Source organism: Oncorhynchus mykiss, chromosome 9 (genome assembly GCF_013265735.2).
Source record: "Oncorhynchus mykiss isolate Arlee chromosome 9, USDA_OmykA_1.1, whole genome shotgun sequence".
Lineage (NCBI taxonomy): Eukaryota > Metazoa > Chordata > Actinopteri > Salmoniformes > Salmonidae > Oncorhynchus > Oncorhynchus mykiss.
The window spans coordinates 25718900-25736041 of NC_048573.1; the positions used below are offsets into that span (position 1 = coordinate 25718900).

At 46.0% G+C, this 17142-nt stretch overlaps 1 protein-coding gene across 3 annotated transcripts in view; it reads right to left on the minus strand.

Annotated features, from left to right (window-relative positions):
• The window catches only part of LOC110531833 (serine/threonine-protein phosphatase PP1-beta catalytic subunit), a 29751-nt gene that overhangs the window by 5929 nt on the left and 6680 nt on the right, over window positions 1-17142 (minus strand). Inside the window, exon 2 of one of the 3 annotated variants that reach the window (XM_021615281.2) lies at window positions 76-93. The exons of 1 other annotated variant lie outside the window; for it this stretch is intronic. In XM_021615281.2, coding sequence (XP_021470956.1) covers window positions 76-93 — 18 coding nt within the window. Of the gene's footprint in view, window positions 1-75; window positions 94-13951; window positions 14094-17142 lie in introns of those variants that run through there. One more of the 3 variants, XM_021615280.2, reaches the window with a different exon arrangement.

Genomic DNA, 17142 nt, shown 5'->3' on the forward strand with positions numbered 1-17142 from the left:
TTCAGGCACAACACTCTACTAAGCAGGTACCGCCTACTACCCCCGAGCACGCACCCCGAATTCCTTTTTACTTACTTTTCACGTTTTTAAAATCTGTGTTTTTATAACCACAACAGGAACACATGGCGAGTCAGTCCGGCCCAGTGTCCCGAGGGTGAGGTTTTCATGAAAAAGCCAAAAAGGGTAAATATGAGGGCCTGGGTTGTGTCAACACAGCGGTCCAAATAGACTGACAAGTCTATTTGACCTCACAACGCCAGCCATTCAGAATAACTTGGGCAGGGCTGGGGCTGTGTACAGTAAGTGCCTTTTCTCACACTATGGCAGGTACAGGTAGACCTGGTTGTTGGTATTTTACATGACAAAGTGCATTTGGAAAATATTCAGACCCCTTGACTTTTTCCACATTTTGTTACGTTCCAGCCTTATTCTAAAATGGATTAACCCCCCCCCCCCCCATTAATCTACACACAACACCCATAATGACAAAGCAAAAACAGGTTTTTAGAGATGTTTGCAAATTTATAAAAAACAGAAATATCACATTTACATTAGTATTCAGACACTTTACTCAGTACTTTGTTGAAGCACATTTGGCAGTGATTACAGCATCGAGTCTTCTTGGGTATGACGCTACAAGCTTGGCACACCTGTATTTGGGGAGTTTATCCCATTTTTCTCTGGACAATGACCTAAAATACATCTCCAGACTGTAAGGGCTATTTGACCAAGAAGGAGAGTGCTGGAGTGCTGCATGAGATAACCTGGCCTCCACAATCACCCGACCTCAACCCAATTGAGATGGTTTGGGATGAGTTGGACCGCAGAGTGAAGGAAAAGCAGCCAACAAGTGCTCAGCATATGTGGGAACTCCTTCAAGACTGTTGGAAAAGCATTCCAGGTGAAGCTGGTTGAGAGAATGCAAAGAGTGTGCAAAGCTTTCATCAAGGCAAAGGGTGGCTACTTTGAAGAATCTCAAATATTAAATATGTTTTGATTTGTTTAACACTATTTTGGTTACTACATGATTCCATATGTTAATTCATAGTTTTAATGTCTTCACTATTATTCAACAATGTAGAAAATAGTAAAAATATAGAAAAACCCTTGAATGAGTACGTGTGTCCAAACTTTTGACTGGTACTCTATGTAAATAAGATATTCCTGTTTTAATAAATGTGTAAACATTTCAAAAAACCTGTCTTTGCTTTGTCATTATGGGGTATTGTGTGTAGATTTGATGATTTAGATTTTATTTAATCAATTTTAGAATAAGGCTGTAACGTAAAAACATTTTTTAGAAAAAAGGTCAAGGGGTCTGAATACTTTCCGAATGCACTGTAATTGGGTCACATTCATTTATGTCAACACAGGTGTCCCTAAAGTATTCCAAATGAAAAAGTCAATTGTGAGCAATAGGCACAATTCATCCTAGATTTTAGCAAACTAGGTTTCTTCAGTTATAACTAAGAGAAAGGGTTTTCACAGCATGCATTTGGGAGGGGAAAAAAAGCACAAAATATTCAGTCTGTTAAAAAATAGCACATTGCAGATGTAGATGGCAGATTCCCAAAGTCATGCACAATGGATTAGTTGCCATATCCCTAAGCATGTATACCATTTAGCAGTTTCATTGCTGCCCATTTAATGACAGACTACAGTTCCCGCATGAGCCAGAGAACCAGAGATTCCTAGAAGTGACTGAGCCACTGCCTAGCACCCGACCCATAGCACAGGGGTAAATCTATTTGATTTGAATGGAACCTTCCAAACATATTTGAACTGCACAGAAAGCGATAAATGGCTGAGATTGATATCGCTTAAAAGCTTACAAAAAGGATTGTCAAACTATTTTTATCATTGATTTAATTAAAAATAAAATCATGTAATTTTTTTTAACCTTAAAATGCTAATGATCTAAAAACGTGTAGCTTAGACCCTATTTTACATCAGCTGAGGGTTTTGTGTTGTGCCCGCCAACAGTTGAGACAAAAAATGATCTTGAATACAGGGTGGGTGTCATGTTTTGGCTGACAAATGTGCTAAACGGGGGAATAAAATTTCAACTTTCGATGGTTGGAGGTTCGCACATCGGAGAATATCTGTTTTAAATTACACTGTCAATCCTCCATAGGAAACCTATTGAAATCATAGAAATATAGATACTAGAATGGACACGAGCATTTAAGTTGACGTTTGAGGGTGGGAGTACCGGTGGCCATCTTTTGTGGTAGTAATTTAAATTTAAATGGTGTACCAGCGAAATTGCAGTGGTCTGATGGGATATGACCATTCTGTGATTTATATTTCTATGATTGAATTGAATTGACACCCACCCTGTATTCAAGAGGATTTTGTGTCTCAACCGATAGCAGGCACAACACAGAAACCTGAGGTAAAGTAGGGTCTAAGCTACAACAACAAAAAAACTGAGTTTACGCATTTAGATAATTGAAGTTAAGTATTTTTTTTTTAAGGCATAATTTATCAAATAGTTTGACAATCCTGTTTTGTTAGCTTTTAAATGATATCAAACTCAATGGCTTATCTTTTCCAGTGATTCCAGGACACAAACGTCTCAGTATGTTGGGGTTTTCAAAATGGGTCAACTTTATGTTTTGGCATTCAGGTCCAAAAGTCATTTTCTGACCACTTTTTCCACGGGCTAACATATGAGACGTTTGGTTTAAATCAAAAGGGATGCTGTCAAAAAGTGAAAATTCAATTCAAATGGATTGACCCGCTGTCGACTGGTACTTTGTGTGACCCGGCTATTTCTGCATTGAGACCTTAAATCAAGCTGTGTAAACATTCCCTCTTCTCCTCCAAACCCACAGGAGAACGTTATCTAAAAAGATATCAGATTTCTAGTATCCCTAAGAGAGTCATATACAATGAGGCCAGGAGGCAGAACTAAGTGGACCTAGCCTTCCTATTGAACAGTCTGCCCTCCTAGTTGGTGATTTAGACGGGGGTCTCTATCAGAAAATATAGTCGCATTCAGGAATATAAACAACACCGTCTGACTTCCCACACACACACACACACACACACACACACACACACACACACACACACACACACACACACACACACACACACACACACACACACACACACACACACACACACTCTCCAGTGAGGATGAAACCTGAGGAAGATGGGGTCAGAGGGTGTGTGCATGTCTCTGTGTGTTGTCCTCAGACCCTCTGGTGTTTGCAGAGAAGCGACTGGGAGTCCCAACATATGAGAGGAGAGAATCAACGCAGACTCCACAGCCGGGCCACCACCGCACTGCAACACTGGACCGGAGTGGATGGCCTTACATGTCATGGAAAGGTCTACATGACAGACATGCACATTCGCAGCCGAAGCTACAGGGCAATTCCACGATAACGGAATTACACGTCGACTCAGATTTGTCACTTTAAAAATGTCTGCCACAAAAGGATTACATTTATTTGTATCGTCAATTGGACACAAGGTCCAACCAAAATTTGACTTCCACGTTTATACCCAACCCCTCTGAATCAGAGAGGTGTGGGGGACTGACACATTGGTAATCCGGGAGCTGTTGTTGAGGGGGGTTAACTGCCTTACTAAAGGGCAGAACGACAGAAACAGATGTCTATGACTGGCTCAGATTTGGCTCGGCCAGGGCAGACTGACCGAATTTCGACTACTTTTCAGAGTCCATGGACATCCGCTGTGGGTCAGCGGTCAGTGGGTGAGGATGCTCGTCACAGTAAATGGAAAGGGTACATTTTTAGAAAGGTGCTACCTTCCACAGAGGGTTCTACATGGAACCCAAAATGGTTCTAGCTGGAATCCTACGGCACGTGTCAAACTCATTCCACGGAGGGTCGAGTGTCTGCGGGTTTTCCCTCCTCCCTTGGACTTGATTGATGAATTAAGGTCTCTGATTAGTAAGGAACTCCCCTCACCTGGTTGTCCAGGTCTGAAAAACTAAAAACCAGCAGACACTAGGCCCTCCATGGAATGAGTTTGACGCCCCTGTCCAATGGGGACATCCGAGAAGTGTGGGTGGTAGGTGTCAGCAAGAGCCGGGAGAGGTGACATTAACTGGAGAGAAATAGGAGAGAGAGAGAGAGAGAGCGGCAGAGAGAAAGAGGGAAAGTGAGAAGGAGGAGTTGTCCTGACTGTTTTCGCAGTCTTGCTTTAACAACAGAAAGAGGGTAAAAAAAAACAGTCATGAGCTGAACATAACAGTATGCCAGTGGAAGGGAGGACAGTTGCAGGTGACACAACTGTAGTTTGTGACTACTATAATTTCCCATTGTTGCCAGTTCAATTGCAGTAATTTCATTACTGATTTGGTAACAGAACTGAGTTTTAATCACTTAATAATGAATCAATGGAATTACAAGGCAACCTTTCTTCAACTTACAGAAGGAATATTATTGATACAAAACTAAATATAAATGTTGATATTGGTTTGCAAGGGTCTTTATGTCAACATGATTGTGTTGGATGTATTTCTAATACCAGTAGATGTTGTCTAAGACCACTTTTCCATCTGGTTGACCAGAAATTAAAGCCTTCGCTTATTCCCAAATTTTAGAATGGAAAATGGTTGACAAATGTATCTATGCCTTCATTTCCCCCAAAAAATATAGACTCCTAGCTTTCATTAGACACCTAATTTGACACGCTCCTATGAACTTCACATGTTGGTGCTCATGGGTCATTTTAGATGGAAATGCCACACACAAACACACGTGCACAAAGATGTGCGCACACACACACGTCCACATCATTGTAAAACGCATAAAGGTGTATACACACACACAAACACACAGAAAAAGACGTGTGCACTGACACGTACACTGCTGCCTGCCAGCCACAGTCTTGTGACCTTGACTTCAGCTGCAACCACTGGCGGATTCGCGGGCGGTATCAACCCACTGATCCTGCCCCTTTTCTCTGCACTGCAGCGTTTTGACGGCGAGGAGCGGTACCGCAGGCAGTCACCATGGCAACACACCAGGGAGGTCATCTGCGAGGCAAGGTGTTGATGAGCGTTGGGTTGCGAGCTGAAGGCAGAGCCGATTGGCAGACACAGAGCCTCCACCACTCCACCTACCCCATGGTGTGAATACTAATGTGGCATGTCATGGCCACTGACTGACGTGGCGAGCAGACTAGAACAGCACACCCTGGGTCCTGGATGTTTATGAATAGGCGGCACCACTTGTTCGCTTATGTCGAGTCAAAATGAGCCAGAGCCCGATAGAATAAGCTGTAATTTTGACAAATGTGCTCGACTTGAAAAGACATTGAAGTTGCGTTGTGGATTGCTATTGCTTTGCATGAGAGGTTGGTACGGTTTGCAAGTTAGGTTTTCCTTTGTTTTTGTTTGAAAAGGAAATCTCTCGCTCCAACATCCAATTCATCACTCCTAATTTGGCCATGTTCTGACAGTGTGTGTGTGTGTGTGTGTGTGTGCGTGCGTGCGTACAGACTGCAAAGGGGGGTAAGAGGAGAATAGGGGTACAGAACCTGACCTTTCGTAAGCCAGTACAAAATGTCCTTTCCAGTGCCCTGCAATCTTCCCTCTGCCAGATCAGATCACTGCTATGCAGCTCTCTCATCCAGACCCTCTCCTTCTATCCTCTCCTCTTCTTTCCCCCTTTCTCCCGCTCTCATCTTATGGTTCTTCTAAAAGCTGTGGAATCCTGCCCAGCTAGCGCATAACGTTCTGAGAACCATGTGTTTCTTAGAGCTTGGTGAGAGCGTGGTTGTCCTACGGTTATTTTGCATACAACCTTCCCACATCTTTCTGGGGATGGTGCAGGATAGTTGTTTGGCTTTGGAACGTTCTCAGCACATTTAAGGAACTTGACAAAATAATGTAATTATTTTGATATTTCATTACTTTAACCAAACATTTCCTAAAAGTTAAAATATGGTTACATTTAATAACGTTTTTGGAACGTTTTCCAACTGGTTTGACATTCAGAGAACATTAACGAACAACGTTCATCTGTGGTGATTTCAGTATTTCATAACATTTCTTACAAGCTTCCTCGTGGTTTTATTTAAAGTCATGTACTCAGAACATTAAAAAAACGTTAAATAAAACCACAAGAAAACATTAGTAACGTTCAAAGAATGTTCAAAGAATGTTATTTAAAAACATTTAATTCTCAGCGTCAACAACTCTCTCTCTCCCTACCCTCTATTTTGTTAAGTGTGTTCAGGTGTGTTGGCCAAGCCCACTAATTGGCCACACCTGATCTTAATGAGTGTGTGTTTCCTTTGAAATGGGGTCTGTTTGAATAGACTAAAATGAACAGCTTTGTACGAGAAAAAAAAAGCACACATGCTGTGCTAGCTCCATCTTGGTGGTGCGGTGGACTGAATTCATGGATAGAGAACAAAATATCATAGATTCAAATCTCACCGACGCCGTGCCACAATAAAACTACATGTGTTCGCATTAATGTCTAAGCAAATGAATTTCCATGTGTCCTGTGTTTGAAGTCCCAAACATTTAACCCAAACTAAGCCAGCAGTGTTATTAAAAGTTGTATTGGTAACATTCAGTTAAAGTTAAGTTACTCAAAAACCTCCAAATAACCTAGAATTTCTGTTCTCAGAACGTTAATAAAAAACTCCAAGGAAAACTCAGGGAACCATAGTAAAACATTCTCAGAATCTCCCTGCAACCTAAAAAATGTACGTTTCTAGAACAGGCAAAATTCTCACTACTGTTCTCAGAACAGTCTGTTTTACAGGTCAGGAAACTCATGGCTTCGTTCCCAGAACCAATGGGAAACCAAACACGTACATTCCCACAACTTCCAAGAAACCAAATGTGCTAGCTGGGTGGTCCTTCCACCCCCTCCCTTCTATCATGTATCTGTCTGTGAACTGTGTGTGACTTCACAGGACAGTCTGGCCCTGCCCCTGCCCTGAGATACACAACATTCCGCATGACCTGTGCACGCACGCACACACACACACACACACACACACACACACACACACACACACACACACACACAACATTCTGAGAATCATGTTTCTTAGAGCTTGGTAAGAACGTGGTTGCCCTATGCTTATATTGTACACAATCTTCCCACAACTTTCTGGGAATGATGCAGGATAGAAACAACAATCTTCTGTGGGAATTTCAGTACTTCAGCATAACGTTTCCTACAAGTTTCCTCAAAGCACAGACACACAGCAGAACACCTCCCGAGGGCTAGCTTGTCTTGTCTGGGCGAGTCAGTCACGTTCCTACACTACACCCTGATGCAACAAACCCAATTAATTTCAGTTTGTGTACGTATGTGGTTGTATTCTAGATAACACAAAGATGGTTTTGTGGCTAGTTATAGGGCAACTTGCAGCCTACTTAGCCGTCATCTTTTTCACTTCCTTGCCTGTGTTCTATTTAGGAGTCAGGTGGGTTGAGAAGTTTTCCATTCATTGAAGAGAGCAAGGCTCCGTTAATGTTGGCATAGAAGGAGAGAGAAACAGATTCAGACCGTGCTTCTCCCAGCATTACCATATATGGGTGCTGTTTCGTAGGAGAGGAGGTAGGAAGTAATCTCTCAGGACAAATGAGGACAGAGAGAGAGAGAGCACTTCAAAAAGTCTTCAGCCACCACCAACTGATGCTAAGTGCACTAGCTAGCCACTCAGGGCTGTAGCCAGGGTCAGGGTTTTAGTGAGGTCTGGAGAACAACAAAAAGAAGCTAAAATGACATCAGCCATGATCACATTAGCTTCTGTAGCTTCAATCACGTTAGTCGATCTACAAACACATAGCGGCCATAGCCTGTTAGCTATACAGTTAGCCGCTACACATTAACTCTGGGATTAAAAGCTACAGTTTGATACGTACAGAGGGACCTGTTAACAGAACAAGTACTTTATAAACAAAAAGGTAAATAAATACATTTGCTTTTACATAACTTTTTTGTTGTTGCAGTTTTACAAGTCATCTCCTGCAATTCTACCCATTTTGCCATGACTTACGCCAAGTTGCAGTGATATAATATCTAAGTGAGAGTGACTAAGAAAATCAATGGGGCCCCCCTGTAAGCCAGGGCCCCTGGGCCTGGTTGGTAATTCGGCCATGATTACTACATGTTAAGATTCCTAAATTAGTCTAGTTAGTCTAGCCAGCTATCTAAAAAAAAAAGTAATGTTTACTGACATGGGCTAATTGAGTGACTGTCAGTGAGTGACATAAGAGAAAAACTCCTGACGCACAACCAAGTTTCAAAATGTCACCTTGTGTATTCTACTCTTCCAACTCGCAACAGTAAGTTGAGACCCCGACTGAGTTCCCAAATTGTATTTGATTTCCTTCAAATAAATGACAGAGGTCCGGACCTCGGTGTCCTCATAGGTACTGTAACTACGGCCCTGTAGCCACTAGCTAGCCTGGTTCACTTAACAACAATCTGACAAGAACAACAACAAGTCACACCACTGGCAGCCATGACGACTGAGGCCCATAACAATACCTCCCCTGTCAGCTGCAGTCGGCCAATCACAACGTCAGCCCATTCACTATGTGGCAGAAAGGGCGACTCAGACTGATGTCACACTGACATACCACACTGAATGGGAATGCTTTTTAGTGTGGTTTTAACAGATACATTTTAACAGTATATTGTCAGATGAAATATATTTGCTTTTTCCAGCTAGAAATATTCAAACTCCAATCAAGGCTTAAAGGTCTCCACAAAAACATCGCAGTCTCTTCACACGAGTGAACAATAACTACGGTAATAAACTCTGTGACCTTTCGCCAGTCTCCATCTCCATTCTACTTTGTTGTTGCCATGCATCTCACTTTCTCCCATTGGGCAACAGGCCATGTTAAGGTGAGTGAATGAGGACCCAAAAGCGAACTAACTTAAACAGAGCTTCTTTAATAACCAAACATAGGTAGGCTCAGATAGACCGGCAGATTCCGACAGGACAGGACAAGGTTACAGCAAACATGACGATAGTCTGGCTCAGGCATGAAACACAACAAACAAGAATCCGACAAGGACAGGAACAGAAACAGAGAGAGATATAGGGACCTAATCAGAGGGAAAAAGGGAACAGGTGGGAAACGGGGTGAATGGGTAGTTAGAGGAGACAAGGAACAGCTGGGGGAAAGCGGGGGAGAAAAGGTAACCTAACAACGACCAGCAGAGGGAGACAGGGTGAAGGGAAAGGACAGAGACAAGACACAACATGACAGTACATGACAGTACCCCCCCACTCACCGAGCGCCTCCTGGCGCACTCGAGGAGGAAACCTGGCGGCAACGGAGGAAATCCTCGATCAGCGCACGGTCCAGCACGTCCCGAGAGGGAACCCAACTCCTCTCCTCAGGACCGTACCCCTCCCAATCTACGAGGTACTGGTGACCACGGCCCCGAGGACGCATGTCCAAAATTCTACGGACCCTGTAGATGGGTGCGCCCTCGACAAGGATGGGGGGGGGGGGGGGGGGAAGACGAGCGGGGGCGCGAAGGACGGGCTTGATGCAGGAGACATGGAAGACCGGGTGGACGCGACGAAGGTATCGCGGAAGAAGAAGTCGAACTGCGACAGGATTAATGACCCGAGAAATACGGAACGGACCAATGAACCGCGGGGTCAACTTGCGAGAAGCCGTCTTAAGGGGAAGGTTCTGAGTGGAGAGCCAAACTCTCTGACCGCGACAATATCTAGGACTCTTAGTTCTACGCTTATTAGCAGCCCTCACAGTCTGCGTCCTATAACGGCAAAGTGCAGACCTGACCCTCTTCCAGGTGCGCTCGCAACGTTGGACAAAAGCCTGAGCGGAGGGGACGCTGGACTCGGCGAACTGAGATGAGAACAGCGGAGGCTGGTACCCGAGGCTACTCTGAAAAGGAGATAGCCCGGTCGCAGACGAAGGAAGCGAGTTGTGGGCGTATTCTGCCCAGGGGAGCTGTTCTGACCAAGACGCAGGGTTACGAAAAGAAAGACTGCGTAAGATGCGACCAATAGTCTGATTGGCCCGTTCTGCTTGACCGTTAGACTGGGGGTGAAAGCCGGAAGAGAGACTGACGGAAGCCCCAATCAAACGGCAAAACTCCCTCCAAAATTGAGACGTGAATTGCGGACCTCTGTCCGAAACGACGTCTGACGGAAGGCCATGAATTCTGAAAACATTCTCGATGATGATTTGTGCCGTCTCTTTAGCAGAAGGAAGCTTAGCAAGGGGAATGAAATGAGCCGCCTTAGAGAACCTATCGACAACCGTAAGAATAACAGTCTTCCCCGCTGACGAAGGCAGTCCGGTGACAAAATCTAAGGCGATGTGAGACCACGGTCGAGAGGGAATAGGAAGCGGCCTGAGACGGCCGGCAGGAGGAGAGTTACCGGACTTAGTCTGCGCGCAGACCGAACAAGCAGCCACGAAACGACGCGTGTCATGCTCCCGGGTGGGCCACCAAAAACGCTGGCGAATGGAAGCAAGCGTACCCCGAACGCCAGGGTGGCCGGCTAACTTGGCAGAGTGAGCCCACTGAAGAACGGCCAGACGAGTAGGAACGGGAACGAAAAGAAGGTTCCTAGGACAAGCGCGCGGCGACGGAGTGTGAGTGAGCGCTTGTTTTACCTGCCTCTCAATTCCCCAGACAGTCAACCCGACAACACGCCCCTCAGGGAGAATCCCCTCGGGGTCAGTGGAGGCTACTGAAGAACTGAAGAGACGAGACAAAGCATCAGGCTTGGTGTTCTTAGAGCCCGGACGATAAGAAATCACAAACTCGAAACGAGCGAAAAACAGCGCCCAACGCGCCTGACGCGCATTAAGTCGTTTGGCAGAACGGATGTACTCAAGGTTCCTATGGTCAGTCCAAACGACAAAAGGAACGGTCGCCCCCTCCAACCACTGTCGCCATTCGCCTAGGGCTAACCGGATGGCGAGCAGTTCGCGGTTACCCACATCATAGTTACGTTCCGACGGCGACAGGCGATGAGAAAAATACGCGCATGGGTGGACCTTGTCGTCAGAGAGGGAGCGCTGAGAAAGGATGGCTCCCACGCCCACCTCTGACGCGTCAACCTCGACAACGAACTGTCTAGAGACGTCAGGTGTAACAAGGATAGGAGCGGATGTAAAACGATTCTTGAGGAGATCAAAAGCTCCCTGGGCGGAGACGGACCACTTAAAGCACGTCTTGACAGAAGTAAGGGCTGTGAGAGGAGCTGCCACCTGACCGAAATTACGGATGAAACGACGATAGAAGTTCGCGAAGCCGAGAAAGCGCTGCAGCTCGACGCGTGACTTAGGGACGGGCCAATCAATGACAGCTTGGACCTTAGCGGGATCCATCTTAATGCCTTCAGCGGAAATAACAGAACCGAGAAATGTGACGGAGGAGGCATGAAAAGTGCACTTCTCAGCCTTCACAAAAAGACAATTCTCTAAAAGGCGCTGGAGGACACGTCGAACGTGCTGAACATGAATCTGGAGTGACGGTGAAAAAATCAGGATATCGTCAAGGTAAACGAAAACAAAGATGTTCAGCATGTCTCTCAGGACATCATTGACTAATGCCTGAAAGACAGCTGGAGCGTTAGCGAGGCCGAAAGGAAGAACCCGGTATTCAAAGTGCCCTAACGGAGTGTTAAACGCCGTCTTCCACTCGTCCCCCTCCCTGATGCGCACGAGATGGTAAGCGTTACGAAGGTCCAACTTAGTGAAAAACCTGGCTCCCTGCAGGATCTCGAAGGCTGAAGACATAAGAGGAAGCGGATAACGATTCTTCACTGTTATGTCATTCAGCCCTCGATAATCTATGCAGGGGCGCAGAGACCCGTCCTTCTTCTTGACAAAAAAAAACCCCGCTCCGGCGGGAGAGGAGGAGGGGACTATGGTACCGGCGTCAAGAGCTACAGACAAATAATCTTCGAGAGCCTTACGTTCGGGAGCCGACAGAGAGTATAGTCTACCCCGGGGGGGGGTGGTTCCCGGAAGGAGATCAATACTACAATCATACGACCGGTGTGGAGGAAGAGAGGTGGCCCTGGACCGACTGAACACCGTGCGCAGATCGTGATATTCCTCCGGCACCCCTGTCAAATCACCAGGCTCCTCCTGTGAAGAAGAGACAGAGGAAACAGGAGGGATAGCAGACATTAAACATTTCACATGACAAGAGACGTTCCAGGAGAGGATAGAATTACTAGACCAATTAATGGAAGGATTATGACAAACTAGCCAGGGATGGCCCAAAACAACAGGTGTAAAAGGTGAACGAAAAATTAAAAAAGAAATGGTTTCACTATGATTACCAGAAACAGTGAGGGTTAAAGGTAGCGTCTCACGCTGAATCCTGGGGAGAGGACTACCATCCAGGGCGAACAAGGCCGTGGGCTCCTTTAACTGTCTGAGAGGAATGTCGTGTTCCCGAGCCCAGGTCTCGTCCATAAAACAGCCCTCCGCCCCAGAGTCTATTAAGGCACTGCAGGAAGCTGACGAACCGGTCCAGCGTAGATGGACCGACAAGGTAGTGCAGGATCTTGAAGGAGAGACAGGAGTAGTAGCGCTCACCAGTAGCCCTCCGCTTACTGACGAGCTCTGGCCTTTTACTGGACATGAAGTGACAAAATGACCAGCGGAACCGCAATAGAGACAGAGGCGGTTGGTGATTCTCCGTTCCCTCTCCTTAGTCGAGATGCGGATACCTCCCAGCTGCATGGGCTCAGCACCCGAGCCGGCAGGGGAAGATGGTAGTGATGCGGAGAGGGAGGCGACGGAGAGCGCAAGCTCCTTTCCACGAGCTCGGTGACGAAGATCAACCCGTCGCTCAATGCGAATAGCGAGTTCAATCAAGGAATCCACGCTGGAAGGAACCTCCCGGGAGAGAATCTCATCCTTTACCTCTGCGCGGAAACCCTCCAGAAGACGAGCGAGCAAGGCCGGCTCGTTCCAGCCACTGGAGACAGCAAGAGTGCGAAACTCAATAGAGTAGTCTGTTATGGATCGATTGCCTTGACATAGGGAAGACAGGGCCCTGGAAGCCTCCTCCCCAAAAACAGATCGATCAAAAACCCGTATCATCTCCTCCTTAAAGTCTTGATACTGGTTAGTACACTCAGCCCTTGCCTCCCAGATTGCCGTGCCCCACTCACGAGCCCGTCCAATAAGGAGAGATATGACGTAGGCGACACGAGCAGTGCTCCTGGAGTAAGTGTTGGGCTGGAGAGAAAACACAATATCACACTGGGTGAGGAACGAGCGGCATTCAGTGGGCTCCCCAGAGTAACACGGCGGGTTATTGATTCTGGGCTCCGGAGATTCAAAAGCCCTGGAAGTGGCCGGTGGATCGAGGCGGAGATGGTGAACCTGTTCTGTGAGGTTGGAGACTTGGGTGGCCAGGGTCTCAACGGCATGTCGAGCAGCAGACACTTCCTGCTCGTGTCTGCCTAGCATCGCTCCCTGGATCCCGACGGCTGAGTGGAGAGGATCCGAAGTCGCTGGGTCCATTCTTGGTCGGATTCTTCTGTTAAGGTGAGTGAATGAGGACCCAAAAGCGAACTAACTTAAACAGAGCTTCTTTAATAACCAAACATAGGTAGGCTCAGATAGACCGGCAGATTCCGACAGGACAGGACAAGGTTACAGCAAACATGACGATAGTCTGGCTCAGGCATGAAACACAACAAACAAGAATCCGACAAGGACAGGAACAGAAACAGAGAGAGATATAGGGACCTAATCAGAGGGAAAAAGGGAACAGGTGGGAAACGGGGTGAATGGGTAGTTAGAGGAGACAAGGAACAGCTGGGGGAAAGCGGGGGAGAAAAGGTAACCTAACAACGACCAGCAGAGGGAGACAGGGTGAAGGGAAAGGACAGAGACAAGACACAACATGACAGTACATGACAGGCCAGGCTGGCTCAGCTGCCCCCCCCCACCCCCCGTCCACTCCCGCCATACCTCCTCCGTCCTCCTCTCCCACACACAGGGGATGGAAACCAGTGACCCCACAGTGGACACGCAGTGGCTCGAATCTGGGTCCGAGAACAGGAGAGAATGTCAAGCAGAAATCCCAACTGCTTTCCATGGCATTTCAGAAATGTTTTTCCCCTTAGTTTTTCTTCAGAGTGCTTTTTTGTTCTTTGTGAAGTGTCGTGGTGAATGGCCGTCATTGTGGAGCGAAAGAAAGTAAGAAGGGGAGGGAGAAATGGAGAAAGAGAGGGAGAGAAAATAGAGAGAGAGTGAGGGAGAGAGAAAAAGATCAAGTGATGGATGGAGAGAGAGAATGATGGATGAAGAGAGAGAGAGAGAGAGAGAGAGAGAGAGAGAGATTAGAGAATGAGAACAGTTTATCTGAAAAGCTCTCAAGCTGAAAAACCTCCATGAGTCCAGTGCTGTGCCATGGCTGGTGCCAGGCTCCGCACTGCCCGCCACCAGGCCACGCACACAGGCACCACCATTGTTGTTTCCACAACAGTGGAGCGCCGCCCTCACTGTCATTGCTCGACATCCATCCATCCTCTACCCCTTCACAGAGAGCACCATCATACCCATCAACAACAACAACAACACCTTAGAAACCATAGCTATACAACGTACACTGTACTGTGCTCAGTTCAGGAACGGATTTGGACACATCCCAATATGTGGTCCATGAGTGTCATTTATGCGCGTACATTTTCATGTAAATCTTCCGTTGACATCATCTCAAGATTACAAGTAAGTAAAGATCTCAAGTAGGTTTCGGTCCAGAGTGACACAAACAGCATGGCTTGCATCTCAAACGGCACCCTATGGGCCCTGGTCAAAAGTACTGCACTATCTAGGGAATAGGGTGTCATTTTGGACACAACCCCATAGCTGCACTGCGCCCCCACAGTGAAGGCTCTATCAACTCAACTCAGTTGACTTCATGAATAGGAAGAAGAAAAAAAAATGCCCACCTGATGCCCCGTAAACAAGGATAACAGAACATGACTCCAGCTCTAACTGCAGGTCGCCATGCTCATGTACGGCCGAATGGTGTTGTTTGTGCCCTATAAAAAGGGCCACGGGCCACCCGTGATGGCAACGAGACAGAGAGGCTGTTGTTGGGATGTTGTTGGTAAGCTAGGGCATGTGGGCATACAGAGAGAGAGAGAGAGAGAGAGAGAGAGAGACAGACAGACAGACAGACAGAGAGATGCAGTGGAATAGTTAGTGCTGGCTCCCTTGCATATTACACACATACTAATAAAGCTAACGAGAAGAAGGGGGGGATGCAAAACTGAAACAAACATAAAAACACTAGATGAAAATGAATGGTGATATAGGAAACAACTGATAGTATAGACAACTGGTATAGGAAACTGATGGTATAGAAAACTGTTAGTATAGACAACTGATGGTATAGACAACTGATAGTATAGACAACTGGTATAGGAAACTGATAGTATAGACAACTGATAGTATAGACAACTGATAGTATAGACAACTGATAGTACAGTGGGGCAAAAAAGTATTTAGTCAGTCACCAATTGTGCAAGTTCTCCCACTTAAAAAGATGAGAAAGGCCTGGAATTCATCATAGGTACACTTCAACTATGACAGACAAAATGAGAAGAAAAAAAATCCAGAAAATCACATTTTAGGATTTTTAATGAATTTATTTGCAAATTAAAATTACAAAAGCTAGGCACTAAATAACACAGAGTGTGACAAGAAAACATATTGTATATGTACGGTATGGAGAATGAGAGAGAACCCCTGAGAGATAGAGAGTCCACCTATCAGGAGACCGTACTATACAGCCAGAGGCCAGTGGCTTAGGGACAGACAGTAAAGCAGACGGAACAAATGTCAAACAACCTCGGTTCTTGGGTGTGTGGCCGTGACATCAAAGACCACAGGCATGGGACTGATGTAAACAGTTCGTCACACACACACACACACACACACACACACACACAGAGCAAAGTAGCTTATTTTAAAGTATCGTTACATTACTCCTTCCACATGATACGGCCAGAAGGCTTTCTCTAGTCATACAACAGGAGGGAGGGCAGACTATACTCTTATCACTAGATCTGTTAGCCAGCTATGCAGTAGAAACACAGGCTCCCCCTGTTCCTGCCTATTGCACATCACCATCAATAAACCACAATGTGTTCTCTGTCTGTCTGTCTGTCTGTCTTTCTGTCTTTCTGTCTGTCTTTCTGTCTGTCTTTCTGTCTGGGTGTCTGTGTGACAGAGACACGGAGATAGGTAGAAGTGGGTACATGTGAGAGAGAGAGATAGATAGAAGTGGGTCTATGTGTGTGTGAAAGAGAGAGAGAGAGAAAAGTGGGTATATGAGAGAGAGAGAGAAAAGTGGGTATATGAGAGAGAGAGAGAGAGAGAGAGAGAGAGAGATAGTCTTCGATAAAAGATAGTCGATAAAAGACAGTACTGTGCAGCCGTCTTCATCGACCTGGCCAAGGCTTTCGACTCACATTCTTATCGGCAGACTCAACAGCCTTGGTTTCTTAAATGACTGCCTCGCCTGGTTCACCAACTACTTCTCAGATAGAGTTCAGTGTGTCAAATCGAAGGGCCTGTTGTCCGGACCTCTGGCAGTCTCTATGGGGGTACCACAGGGTTAAATTCTCGGGCCGACTCTTTTCTCTGTATATATCAACGAGCTCACTGGTCACCATAGCACCCACACGTAGCACGCGCTCCAGCAGGTATATCTCACTGGTTACCCCCAAAGCCAACACCTTTGGCCACCTTTCCTTCCAGTTCTCTGCTGCCAATGACTGGAACGAAATGCAAAAATCGCTGAAGTTGGAAACTTATATCTCCCTCACTAACTTTAAGCATCAGCTATCTGAGCAGCTTACCGATCGCTGCAGCTGCACACAGTCTGTAAATAGCCCATCCAATCTACCTACCTCGTACCCATATAGTTTAGATTTACTTTTTTGCTCTTTTGCAGACCAGTATTTCTACTTGCACATCATCATCTGCACATATATCACTCCAGTGTTAATTTGCTAAATTGTAATTACTTCGCTATTATGGCCTATTTATTGCCTTACCTCCTCACACCATTGGCACACACTGTGAATAGACTTTTTCTATTGTGTTATTGACTGTACGTTTCTTTATTCCATGTGTAACTCTGTGTTGTT